This window comes from Stigmatopora nigra, chromosome 6 (assembly GCF_051989575.1).
Source record: "Stigmatopora nigra isolate UIUO_SnigA chromosome 6, RoL_Snig_1.1, whole genome shotgun sequence".
NCBI classification, from domain to species: Eukaryota; Metazoa; Chordata; class Actinopteri; order Syngnathiformes; family Syngnathidae; genus Stigmatopora; species Stigmatopora nigra.
In genome coordinates, this window is record NC_135513.1 from 11,410,572 (window position 1) to 11,424,407 (window position 13,836).

General features: G+C 39.7%; 3 protein-coding genes and 1 long non-coding RNA gene across 8 annotated transcripts in view; 2 read left to right on the plus strand and 2 right to left on the minus strand.

The window, feature by feature from the left end:
- ift27 (intraflagellar transport 27 homolog (Chlamydomonas)) overlaps positions 1-2,558 on the plus strand; it is a 30,027-nt gene extending 27,469 nt beyond the window's left edge. For 3 of the 4 annotated variants that reach the window (XR_013326616.1, XR_013326615.1, XR_013326617.1), the window contains 3 exons: positions 287-723; positions 861-949; positions 1,057-1,121. The gene's annotated coding sequence lies outside the window, so the exon portion shown is untranslated. Of the gene's footprint in view, positions 1-286; positions 724-860; positions 950-1,056; positions 1,122-1,743 lie in introns of those variants that run through there. The other variant, XR_013326618.1, reaches the window with a different exon arrangement.
- A 1,138-nt stretch (positions 2,559-3,696) lies between these two features.
- LOC144197917 (uncharacterized) lies at positions 3,697-5,788 on the minus strand. The gene is made up of 3 exons (XR_013326619.1): positions 5,696-5,788; positions 5,381-5,556; positions 3,697-3,869 (listed from the first exon to the last, which is right to left on the minus strand). It is a non-coding gene; the product is annotated as an uncharacterized LOC144197917 (long non-coding RNA).
- Positions 5,673-8,597, plus strand: LOC144197916 (protein CutA homolog). Its single transcript, XM_077718642.1, has 7 exons — positions 5,673-6,666; positions 7,286-7,351; positions 7,458-7,606; positions 7,796-7,855; positions 8,234-8,279; positions 8,349-8,398; positions 8,481-8,597. Exons 2-7 carry the CDS (start codon positions 7,298-7,300, stop codon positions 8,578-8,580), a joined length of 459 nt encoding a protein of 152 aa, XP_077574768.1. The 5' UTR covers positions 5,673-6,666; positions 7,286-7,297; the 3' UTR covers positions 8,581-8,597.
- Positions 8,598-8,829: 232 nt separating this feature from the next.
- On the minus strand, positions 8,830-13,121 carry sst3b (somatostatin receptor 3b). Of its 2 annotated transcripts, XM_077718631.1 has the most exons (3): positions 13,029-13,121; positions 9,825-10,581; positions 8,830-9,704 (listed from the first exon to the last, which is right to left on the minus strand). In XM_077718631.1, the coding sequence occupies exons 2-3, from the start codon at positions 10,539-10,541 to the stop codon at positions 9,141-9,143; spliced, it is 1,281 nt and encodes a 426-aa protein (XP_077574757.1). In that variant the 5' UTR covers positions 10,542-10,581; positions 13,029-13,121; the 3' UTR covers positions 8,830-9,140. The 2 variants fall into 2 exon arrangements, with proteins under 2 accessions (XP_077574757.1, XP_077574758.1); XM_077718632.1 differs by lacking the exon at positions 13,029-13,121 and having other exon boundaries at positions 9,825-10,650.
- Between the last annotated feature and the right edge of the window lie 715 nt (positions 13,122-13,836).

Here is a 13,836-nt window from a genome sequence, read left to right on the forward strand (position 1 = left end):
ATGACCACTCACTCACTTGTCACTTATGACACCTCCGCGGAAAAAATAATAATAAACAAACATACAAACAAACAAGCACCTTAAATGAAATAATTTAGAGAACCATATATATGCATAACTGCCATTTTGAAAAGAAGCCCACCATGGATGCTCCTCTCAATATATCAAAATAATCCATCCAAGCAAAGGAGAAATTGAAGAAGATGGAGATCAACGCGTAGCCTGCTTAGTTGCTTGGCCCTGCTCCTAAAATTCTGGTCTCCGGTTTCCATGCGGACTCCTGAAGGGGCGCATCCAGGCGGAGAGCAGGCCGAGCATCGGCGCTCATACAGCCGGCCGTGGAGCGCGAAGGCGGCGGTGGAGGAGGAGGAAAAAGGCGGTGAGGTGCTGATGGACGCGGAGGTGCTGCTGGGGGCTTTGCGGGGAGACGCGTCAGTCTTGCCGCATCCAGGAGCTCCTCTGTCGGTCACTGCACGATGGCACGTCCCGGTGAAATGTTTTCGCATAAATTTCTCTTCAGCTTGATGCTTTTATGCCCCCTTTTGGAGTCTTTTTTAGCCCGTTCGAGCGACACGCCAATCCGCCGTTTTTTCGCTCGTCTTCTCGCCAGAACTGAGAGGAGAAGAAGAGGCGAGGAGGAGGTGGAGGAGGAGGAAGATGCTTAGAAGCTGAGGATGAAAAAAAAAAAAAATCGACACAAGCAGAGAGGAAGAGGAGAAAGAGGTTGGCTGTTCATAAATAATAATGTCCTTTTCAACAAGTCGATGTATGTACATTGACATATGCCAGAATTTTAGCATACAAACCATAATGAAATACAATGTAACCAACTGCATAAAATATATTTTTTCTCCACACAGATATAACCAAATAACCACAAAAAGACTTGTATAACCCCAAAACCATCACATTTGGGACAGTGTGTTAAACATACAATGATTTATACAAGGTAAGTTATGGTTAATGGAATTCAATACGAAGGAAATATATTTACTATTCACAGTCATAAACTTTATTGTTTTAGCAAATAATCATTAACGTACAATTTTATTGCAGGAAGCTAGGACAAGATTACGGACGTTTGGGAATACTCATCCAACATCTATTGGAAGATCTCTCAGGTAAATTGAGAACATTTTTAGAATACTCACTTTTTTTGTTTCTAGAGGGCACATTGTCAACAAATTTCAATGTTATTTTGTGGGAATCTAGTTTAACAAAACTGTGGGCTTTGCTAAACTAAATAGTGATTGACTGTGACACATGTTGCTTTAATGCACCCCATAGTGCATAATTATATACCATTATAAGCTGAATACAAATCTTGAGGAAAGACTTCCCCGAACTGGAAATGAAAATTCCTGCCCTTTAATAGACCTATCGCTGATTGGCTTTTCAATTTCCATGTCTGTCTAACTGGCAGAAATCCCAAACACATTTATAATTCACATACAAAACAATTGTCTTTAAGGTAGGCTATTTATTGAAGGTGTACCTTACATAGCGTAAAATACGGTCCAGTATTTGTCGATTGGCCATTTTGTGCTATTCTGTTTTTGGTTACTACTTTTTAGTTTTAACTCCATTAACATAGAAAACGAGAAAAAGTACTAGTCATTTAGTCTTATTTTCTATGAGTACCAAAATAGGTAAACTGATATACATTATGTACCAAATTTTGACCCCATCCATGTTCATCTTCATATATTCCCTGCTGCCTCCTTGTGGTGCTGAATCGGACAGCTCCTGCCACATCTTGCCCCACCATTGGTCACAGTTGTAGTCACATGAGTAAGATGCACACACACAGAACGGCGTGCAGTCCAGTGCAGTGTGCATGGCGAGCTCTGCCTGGCTGCCCTGCAGCAACTCTACATTACGCTGCACTACGCTGAACACACTTTGTCTGTTCCCTGCTCTCATTGTGCTACACATGACGGCGCATGCTCATGGCTAGCGGGTGCTGCGCTTTTTGTTTTCGTCGCTTTTGTGTTGTTTAGCGTTGATGTGTCCCACTGGCCTCCACACAACTAACAGGATTATATTTTCCATCCCACTTAACAGTTGAAGATTTGTATTGCTAATCGAAGCAGTGTGCTTTTTGTTAACATCAAAGACCACTCACAGGCCAAAAAATGTTGTCTTGTGACTAAATAATTGATCTGCTTTCAAATATAAGATTAAAAAATGTATCGTAGGATTTGATAATAATTCAAATTTAGGATTTGACACCCTAAATACTTGTATATTTTAAATATCAAAGACACGCAGGCTACTACAGAAACATCTGGACAATATTAGTATGTTTTTCTAAATATTGCATATGTACCTTTGTGTAGATACAAATATTTTGAAGTGTTCAGCAAACTGAACATTTTTAAACACCCAAAACATTGAACCACGGATTTGAAACAATTCCGTAAATGACAAACTGCAGAAACGTGCTCTCGGGAAACATTAAAGACAGATATCTATACCTACATTGTGGGACATGATCTTTGTTTCATCACCCAAAAGAAAATGAACATTGATACATGCAGCTGTATTGAATTTCCCCCACAGCTTATCTCATCTTTCTCTTATAGCAGACAATTGCAAAAATTGTCTGGTTTGAGTCACAAGATTTATTGCCTCCCTAGTCAAGTATTGAGTCACTGCCTTCTAAATTGAGTCGAATCTCCGCTCATGCCAGCCCAAACAAGTCAAATTGAATTCTGTGGTATTTTTCTCCAACTCCACGTTGAGTTGCAAGTGATCAATTTTTCAACTCGGGTCGACACAAGTCCAAGTCTGCATGTCTCACGTTCTCTTTTCTGTCAAATAGTGATAGGATGAGAAGCTCAGTCATCCGGAACAGATGAGAAACACCAGAGGAGGTGGTTTAGGCATCTGTTTAGGGTATCACCTGGACATCTCCCTAGTGAGTTGTGACATCATAAATGTAGAAATGAAAGAGAAAATGAAGCTCGCATGTGAATTTTGAGACTGCTGTGAGTTGACCTTCCACATGCATACAAGCAAGCATACAGTGTTAGCCATAGTTGTTAGCTGTGGGCTATGCAGCCCGCTACAAAGGCAAGCGTCCATCCTACACAGCATTTGAAAGCTTTTGGGTTTCAATAGCTACCCTGTCCACTTTTAGCCTGGAGAGGCAGCGTTTAAACTCCATCATCAGACATCCCACACACCCGCCTGGAATATTATATACAGCTGCACACTCACAGTGCATTTAGGTTCACTTTTTTAGCAGCAATATTTTACAATAGTTTTCACTATGACATGCAGTCAAAGTGAATTTATTACATACATCAAGTATACATAAGATATCATTCAACCAGTTGGATTTTTGTCCTCCGTCTTCAGTTTTGTGGTTGAATCAAAACTCCTATTAATTATTTTTGAACTGTTTTATACATATGACTAAAATGGGAATGATTGTTTTTTATGAGGCTTTAGATATGAAGTCTGTGGTTAAGGTCAACTGAAATAACATAGTAAATGTATGATAGATTTTACCTTTTCATCCAGTGTTTTAGAAGCATAATATGTTGGTTGCACTCAGTTGCTTCAGATTGTTTTATTTTATATTAAATGTAAACTAGAATACAAGTATGAGGTTGCTTTGCAATTGTAAACACCGATTTTTATTAATGATATTTTGACAAAAATTCCAAATCAGTGTTACATAGTGCATACATTCACCTTTATCTTCTACCTCTATTTCTTCTTGTGGGGTTGAAAGGACATGTTTAACATTCTCCCGATGCGCCCCCGCATACTGCCACTTTTTCTTCCTTGGATGCAGAGGCTGGGAAAAGCCTTCCATCATGGCATCAGCCACTGCGTCAGACGCGTTGTTGTCTCAGGCTCTGAAGGTCAAAAGCAGGAAGATTGTTTTCATTCATAGCACACACAAAAAACATTAAGTCAATCAAGTTGTGATGGATAGATGTACTACTTGATGAAATCTGACTGCGGTACAGTTAATGAATGCAAATATTTAAAGCACTAATGGAAAGATGCAATCTTGGGTGCTCATGTTTTGTAATTTACAGTAGCAGCAAACAGAAAAACTTGTGTAGAGAGTCGTGAGTATGTAAAAAGTGCAGAAATAGGCACATATGATAATTATGCTGATACGCTTATATAAATTAATTCAGCCAACATTGGAGTTTTAGATAGGAATCCCTCATTTTCCAAAACAGCAATGTATATTGTAGTTACCACTAAAGACAATTGAGTTTAACCATACCCTATGATTCCCATAGTTTTAAACCTTCAACATATCGGATGATGCACATTTTGATATAAAAACCGCGACAATGTAAAGTTTAGAGCCCTTAGGTGAACATCTTGTGCATTCCTGTGCATCTACAAGTGGACTTTTCATGGTTTAAATGTGTCTTGGATTCGATGTTGCTAGGCAACAGGCCATTCTGTTGTGCACTACATTCTTTAAAGTTTTCTCCATCCATCGTTTATTCTCACCTTGGTCTTTTTCCTGATGAGTCTGCTGTCATGACCCAGGGTCACAGAGCTAATGAGCAAGCCGGCGTGCATTTTAATGAACAGATAAGAGCCAGCGTCGCAAAGACAACAGAAGTGCTAAGCTAATTGTAGTCTGTACAAAGATGGCCTGGCAGACCTTCGACATGGCAGGTCTCAGTTTATCTCTAAGATGTCTAAAGGGGGCATGGGGGAGATCCCTGAGGTGCTACACCAAAGTAATGGAGGAAACCTTTGACATCACCGACTCATGTAGAAGAAAATTGCTCTTGAATGGCTGTGCACTGGCGTAACCTGACTGAGATGCTGTGGCAAGACCTTAAAAGGACTAGTTTACAGGAGACATCCCAGGAATTTTATGATTTGGAACAGTGTTACAGAGAGGAATAGTTGGAAATGCATCCACATGGAGTGAACATTTGATCAGGAAAATTTTTTTTGAGGCTATTCCTGTTCAAAGGTGCAAGATCCATTAATAAATGCAAGGGTTGACTCTGTGTTGAGAATATTATCCTTAATATGTTAAGGTCAAAAGATGTGAAAACACATTTAAACAAGACTTTTGGTTCAAATGATTTGGATTTAAAAAACAACAACAACTAGATTACATGATAATTTGTTCTCCACTTCAATGACTGAAGCCAATTTTGACAATGTAGAACAAATAGAGAAAATCAAACCCATTGTGGCAACTGCTAGGCAGCATTTTAGATGTGTGAATACAACACAGTTGATGAATTGTAGCCCAATGTAATGTGATTCCCAGTTATTTACTTAATGAACAAGCAAACCGTTCACACATTGTTTTCCGATGGAGATTAAAGGATAAATTTGGCTCCAAATGAGACAAAATGCAACAAGTTCCCTAGTGTACCTCCAACGCTTCAGGATGAAACAACACTGCGGTGCGCCACATTTTGGAAACAGTAGAGAAGAGAGCGAAGGGGGTTGGTGGGGGTCTGCAGTCAGCGTCAATGTCCTCTGCCACGCGGTGTGCACTTAAAGGGCCGACGGCGCAAGCTGATTAGAATGCAGAGGAGGACGACTCTGCTGCAAATTGAAAACATATTGATTCTCCTCATGCTCGGAGGAGGAAGAGGAGATGGAAGGATGCATGATGGACAGGCAGAGAGGGAGAAGAGAATCAAATCTGCTGATAAAACACTAAAGACTTGATGTTAATACTCACACTTTCAGTGGGTGGGGGGCCTTGTTACTATAGCAACGTGGTCAGGGTACTATATGTGTTTATGTGAATGTGTGTGTGTGTTGTGTCATGTCCAGCTGTGGTGGCGAAAGGCCACAGGATGCCTACGAGTGAGGATGTACAGATGTGCTGACTGCACAGTTTCCATGGGAACAGGCTCCCCTCCACCCCATCCTTCTCTTCTACCACTGCCGGCATCAATGGAAAAAAAGCAGCAGCTAATATGGTTTCCTGCTTCTTTTGTGTATTTGTGTACTCTCAGTAACCGTTTGTGTTTATACGTGTGTGTGTGTATATGTGTGTTAATAAAACACTCATTCTGCTTAAGCCAAAATAGGCAACAAGAGATGACGTGAGAGGGAGGTAAAAAGGATGTTATTAAACAGAGTGGTTGCACACTCACACACACGCATACCTACAAAAATTTATGGCACACGTGAGTGTGTATGTGTGTGTTGGGGGTCTCTCTAGAGCTGATGAGAGTCCAATTCCCCCCAATTCCATCAGACAAGTGACAAGACGGCGTCACCCAGTGGTCATTATTGTCATCAAATTTTGTCTTCCTTAAATGAACAATCAGGTTGTTTCTTTTCTTTAGATTTTTAGATATAGAAATGTTTTACCTTATAGAAAAGGAGCAGTACTTAATTTTATTTTTGATCGCTATTTGATGGTCAAAACAGTCAAAATAGTCTGAGAAATAGAAGTGTCGTCAACGTTGACTTTTTGTCGCCACACAAACAAATGTCTTCATTGCAGATCCCTCATTTATGAGGTTTTGAATAAGGGTGCGTAAAGATGTATTCATCTTTTAAAACATAAATAATATCATGCATTTTCAAACAACCGATGCCGTGGTTATTTCTCAGTTTTGTGATCAGCAGTCGGCGTGCAACGACAGTTGGCACACTTTGCGGCAGTGTAGACGCCTACCAGGCGCTTGTTGACAACTGGTGAGATGAATTTATGTTTCGCACTACTAAAACAAAACAATATACTTTATAATAATACTCCAGATGCCATTTATTTGCATACTGCTACTGTACTACCCTTCAACAACCCCTTTTTTATTTGCTTTTCTCGACGATCGCCGATTGCCCAGCGCGCACATGTCTGGTGCATGCATGTGTTTGTCACAAATGCAACCTTTGGTGATTTTTTTTAATAGTAAAATGTTGCAATTGTGTCTGAGGTGGGCATGATGCAATATAAATTCGACATAGATAAATGTACAAAATACTTAGGGCAGGCATAGTTCTTTTCATGTGTCATTGCGTTTAACTCTCAATTTGTGCATTCAATTCAACCATGACGTCAGGTCAAGTGTGTTCCCACTTGAGTTGATATATGACAAAGTAGATCCTATTCTACTGGGCTTGCTGATATAAAGTTTAAATTACCACCCAGTCACCCAAAACGTTAGTGCATGGGATGTAGCAAAATATAAGATCTTTTCACAGACACTGCATGTTGTATTTCTGTTTATGGACTAAATCTAGTACTACTGCAGAATCAATATTTTTAGTTATGAATATATGATGCATTAATTGAAAGTGTCATTTGTCCTTTAAGTGTATTTGTGGCATGCCCAGTGCATTTCTCTGGATTGAGGGTGGATCCTGCCGTAGTTGGCTTTTGGTTAGTATTTAGATTTTTAATTCTTGTGTGTGGCCTTTGTTTTCTCCCTATTGTCGAACTTAATGTATAAATCATGTGACCTTTTTCCCCTTCTTTCCCTGATCAGACAGTTCTGTTGAGTGTGTTTATGTTCCAACTGTTGAGAAGTGTCGGACTGAGGGCGTTCTCCATGGCCTCTGAAACTTACCAATCTGGCACCCACTCTACCGCCTTCATCACCTGCCCCAATGATACGGTAGCCAAAGACTTGGCCAGGTAAGAATTGTTTTCTTGTTATATTGTGGGTGTTTATTTAGATTATCCTATTGTGTATTTTAATGGTTCCGAAATGGCTCTAGATGTCTAAATAAAGTTTGACTGGAAAGGATAGTAGCACTCGTGCAAAAATGCACATTTTAAGTAAACGATGCTCATTTGCAATATTGTTTTGTGTTTGTTTACTAGAGGCATTGTGCAGCAAAAGCTGGCCGCGTGCGTCAACATTGTACCTTCCATCATGTCCGTGTAAGTGTTTTGCACTCACAGAATACTGCTCACTTCCTTAGAACTACTCTTGTTGGCCCACCCCCTTTTTAACTTCAAACAAATATATATGTTTGACAGGCATAATTTTATTCAACAGTAAGGGTGTCTATTAAAAGAGCATGGATTTGATGAAAATTGTAAAACACCACTAAAATATTTTGACCCATTTTGACATGGCCAGAATAAAAATACTTTAAATCCTGAAAATACAGGACAACCCGTAAAATAACCCAAAATATGTTTGATAGGTCAGTATTTTTAAATGTGGAACACGGTGTACAATTTTAAATATCGACTTACACAGACTGTTATCATGATGTGCCTCCAGTCAATCTATGATAATGTCAATCATTTCAGGTATGAATGGCAGGGGAGCATTCAGGAGGACAATGAGGTTCTACTGGTAAGTTAAGCTTTTAAAACAGAAGACCTTTTAAAAATGTTGTGTAAGACATGTTAACATGTCATTTAGATGATAAAGACCAGAAGTTCTAAGGTTCCTGCGCTTACTGATTACGTTCGGTAGGTCCTCGATTCATATCTTATCTATTTCTACATCTTTGCAATTGGACTCAGTGTTAAATAACACTTCTCTATATGACAGGAAGAACCACCCGTATGAGGTGGCTGAAGTTATCAGCCTACCCATCGACCAGGGCAACCCACCTTACCTCAAGTGGATCTCAGATGTTGTGCCTGAGTGAAGATGCATTATTTATGGGTTGGTGTTTTTTTCACAGTGCTAATTACTTAGATAACAACATGAACAAAAATATTTTGAGTTTGACTTGAATCAACAAGTAAGGAGTTCACATTTTGGTCATCAGGTGGCATCTTTGTTCCTGTATTCTATTGCATTTATGTCATTAAACAACTGATACACTCTCACACTGTCAAAATTTTAGCTTTAAAAGGGCAGTATTTTATTTCCCTAAAATTATAAAATTAAAAAATCAAAACATTTGACCCACATTATATACAATTTAAAGTGGTACAAAAAAAACGAAAGAATGAATAAATGAAGAGCATTAATGTTAAAACATGTGGTGGGCATGACCTCACTGCCATAAAACTGAATTAAATCATTCTTTCCTATTCATATTAAACCTTAAAACATAGTTTTCACATATTATTAAATATTACATCATTGTGACAGCATATTTCCCGACTACAACAATATTTACACACACTTAATCCACATTATGGTCCCCTTTTGACACCACCAAACAATTGTAAAGTGAAGTTGAAGTTAAAAACAAAACAGTCACAGGCAACTAATTTCCATTGCCGCCTTCCCTTCTTGTGCCTTGACTTCCTTCCACTCTCCTATGTTCTCCTCATCTTCCACATTGGGAGTCTTCTCCTCCCCAGAACCTTCTGGACATGCTATCGCACAACTTAAAACCTTTTGCGGGTTCTCTTCCTGGCACTCTACCCTTTCCTCCCGGTTCCTGGCCCTCAATATTACCATGCCTGCCCATTCCTCGGTAGGCCGCCTCCCATTGGCGTCAGCTTTCTCTTGGCTTTGTACCCGACGTGAGGCCCGACACAGTGCCTTGCGGAACCCCCTTTTGAAATTGTCAGACAGGAAGGCGTAGAGAATAGGATTTGCACAGCTGTTGGCATAAGAGAGCGCCACCACAAAGAAATACAGGCCACGCAAGTCTCCTGGTAAAACCACTATGAGGTTGATGATGTTGAGGGCATAAAAGGGGAGCCAGCACAGTACAAAAACAGCAACCACAACCACCACCATGCGGGTCACCTTGCGCTCAGAACGATGCCGGCGTGTGGATGTTGTTTGAGCACGTTTGCCGACGCTGCGGACCTGATGACACAATGTTAAAGTATTGGGGTTCAATCAGAGTTGTACTAATCTATGTTATTTTTGCTATTTAATGGCACAAGCCTGCCAAATATCCCTTCTTCAGGTTTATGTGTCTCTTACCTTCAGGACAATGAGCAGGTAGCACATACAGATGACCATCAGAGGACAGCAGAATCCCACTGCAAATGTGTACACAATGAACGCCGTCTTCCACATCTCAGCCGGTTCTGGCCACATGATGCCGCAATCACCTTCCCCTCGCCTTACGTCTGCAAACACCACTACTGGGAGCACCACCACAAAGGAACCAGACCAGACAGCAGTGCTCACCACCTTAGCCACTGAGGGACGCCGCCACCATCCCGCTCGGACCGGCTGCGCCACGGCCAGGTAGCGGTCCACAGACATAACAGCCAGGCAGAAGATGCTGGTGAACTGGTTAATGGCGTCTACCGTCATCACCACCCGGCAGAGAAGCGAGCCAAATGGCCAGGACAAGAGAACGTTCTGGGCCGCCAGGAAGGGGAGACCCAACATGAAGAGTTCGTCAGCCACGGCGAGGTTGAGGATGTAGATGTTGGTAGCTGATGCCCCCCGTGTGTGATTGACCACCACGTGGATCACCAGAGTGTTGCCCGCCAGGCCCACGGCACACACGACACCATAAATGAGCGGGATGAAGACCCCAGCAAGCCCAGAAAGAGGTCCCCTTGAATCTAATGATGCCTCTGAATCTTCTGTCTCATTGTAGTTGTCGGTGATATTGGAAAGAGTGGACGAGGGAAGTCTCCAGCCGGATGAAGAGATGGCATCCTGGGTCACGGAAATAAGCTCCATGGCTATGTCATTGAGGAACCTGGGACAGCATCTGGAAAACCTGTAAGGTAAAGTTTTAAACTCGGACAAAGTTGGGAGTTAGGTTGTCACTATCATTAATTTCACCAGTTGGCACTCCCCCCTCCCTATGTGTCTCATGTCTGTGGATTTAAGACCCCCCTTGTTTCTTTCTTTCTTGTTATATCCTTGTCAATGTCATGTGAGTGTTAGGTGTGTGTCTAAAGCCTTGCCTTGTTATGTTTGGTTATTTTTATTTTCAGATAGTCCTGCTTTTGTTTGCACCTTGTTTTTTTCCATTAATGAAACCTTTTGAGTTTGGGTTAGAAAGAAGAAGAAGTGAGTCTTTTGAAGAAGGTTATTTTGAAGGGGTAGGTTTCAAATAAGGGTTGTGTTTACATGTGGATAGACAGATTAATTTATGTATGTGAATAGATGGAGTGATGTGACAGGTGCTGGATAAATAATAAGAAGCAAATTATCATAGCGCGTTAGAACTATCAAAACAACGGCCATCTAATCGCTGTTGCAGTGCATAGAGGCACACCCATATCTCCCTCGCTCTAATGGCAGATAATTGGTCGCAGCTTCACTTGGTACAAAATGAACCAACGTATGGAATAAAAACAGCTTGTTTAAACCGTAACGCCCACACGTGATGGACCCCTGAGGCTTTTTGTTTTATTAGTTTTTTTATTGAAGCTACGATCACATAATTGTGGAAAGGGACAGAAAATAGATTACCTTATGTAAATTTCTCAATAAACAAAAAACATATTTGTTTATTCTGAAACCAGTTAAGTAGATAGTTTTTGTTCCAGTACAGCCCATTTTCCTTTTTAGTAGTATTATAGTAGCATATTGTCAGTCAATAAAAAAAGGAAAGTATCTAAATTTTATGAATCCGAAATTAACAATATAGGAAGTGATTTCTTTATTCATTACTCATTCATTTTAGTTAATTTTGTAATCGCACAGTAGGTTTTTTTCTATTTTGTTTTTATTATATATTTATTTCAGTTAAGGAAATTTATTTTGGTCTTTTTTGTTAACGATAATAACCCTAAGTCTTATAGTTTAATAATTATTCTAAAAATGTCTATTATTTGTGTGTATGAGAATGAATACCCAGACATTACACACATCCCTTGCAGTGTTAATTTGTAATTTAGATGATAACTAAAAACATGATAAGAAAATGATACAATCCAATTCACAAATAATGATATTCCACATTGCATACTTAGTGATTTCTTGCAAAGGCCATATCAATTTTCTATAAAATACATAGTCCAAATAAGCCACACCATATAGCTGATAGTGTATGTCTTTCCACAAGACAATTTCTTTTGTCTTAAAAGTTCCTCTAACGTTATAATTAAGGGTCAAGACAAAAATCCCATTGGAGAGATAAGCGAGGGAAAGCGCAGCCAGGCGCAACCACTCCATTTGAGCAGCTGTCAGAGGCTTTTGTTGGCTACCCATGACTTTCTGACATTTATTCCATTGCGACGCTTTTCAGTAGACTAACCTAGGCCTATGGATTCATGCTAAATATATCCGAGCACTAATTAACACTGGGCCGAACTGATAAAACGGCATAGTCGATTGACAATGTGGTGACAGGCAACAGGAGGACAATGTGACGCACGATTGGTCGTCAACTAGTATTTGCAATCAACCATTTAATGGCTTGACGTATACTACAATAAATTACGCTTATTGACAGTTTGATGCGGATTGCATGTGAGAAAATACACAAGTGTTTTACTTGTACGTGGCTTAAATCGTGTGTTAAGAAAGGAGAATTGGATTTGTATCTTTATAATAGATTAATGAATTATAGATTATGTTTAGTGTTGTTGTGGTTGTATGTGAATGGCTTTGTGGTTGCATAAGTGATTGGACAGATAATAATCATGGACAAATAGACGTTTACATTATTTGTCTATAGGTGAATGAACAGATATTTCCAGTTAGTGCATTTGAATGGAGAAACACATTCTTGAAGTCAGAAAATGGAAAATTGCTGTTTGTTTACATTGCATTTGGTTTTTAATGTGAAGAAAATATGCATGTAGAAGGACAAATGTTAATATGTGAATGTCAAAAATGTTAGATCTCCATTAGGTGTAAATGCGTACATGAAAAGACAGACAAATGTATGACAAGCAGTAAATGAATGAGAAGCCACTTTATTAAGCAAATCATGCAAATGAACAGTCAGACCTTTCCAAAACTGCTTGATTGGTATTCTTTGGATGGCTGGAAATTAATTATCATATTAAATTTGGCCACACATGCCCCAAAATGCCTTAAAATAATCAGATTGATAGACTTGACACACACATTATTAATAATTTTTTTCCTCACATGAAAAAAACTAAATGCTGCACAAGTAATTGATGATTTTGCAATAGCTACTCCTTTTTTATTTAACTGAGCAACATGCCTGATTGAATTTAAATTGATAAATAGAAAATAACTCACCTCAGATCCCAACCATCAAGAAACACGACTCAAAGGGGGAAGCGGGAGATTCAGAGTGAAAATATTGAGAGCCCCTGCAAACATAAACCTCGCACCGGTGGTGCCGCCCACCTTTTGCTTTTGCACACACACACACACGCACACATACACACAGAATCACACATATAATTGCGATGCTACTGTAATAGCGTATCGACCAAGCCATGTCTGATACCATGATTTCCAGCACTGGCTCATAATCAATAGTCGCAGAAAAATCATTTGGGAAAGAGATCAACAACAATTTCAGACCTTAATCGTCACAATCTTACCTGTACAGAGTCATTATACTTCTATCTAAATGTATGTGTGTATATGTGATATATTTATATCTATTCATCCATCTTCTGGACCGCTTATCTTCTGGTTGCCAGACAATCACAGGGCAAAAATGGACAAACAGCCATATATATTGACAATCGCACCTATGGGGAATTTAGTGTTCAATCAGCCTACATGCATGTTTTTGGAATGTGGAATACCATGAGAAAACCTACACAGGCATAGGGCGAGCATGCAAACTCCACACAAGAAGGTTGGAACAATTGGACAATTACATTTCACGTCTCAGTCAATCTTTCAAATCTATAAATCATTTGGGGCCAGCGATGTCACATATATTTAAACTGAGGGCTGGATGAGAGTGTTCATGTTTTAGTGCCATTGACACCAGATTAATTGGGAGAGCCTGGCAGTGAATGATTGCTGTTAGCTCTCCAAGTCAAAATGGATGAGAAAGCAATGGCTGTCAACGGCAGATAATGATTTA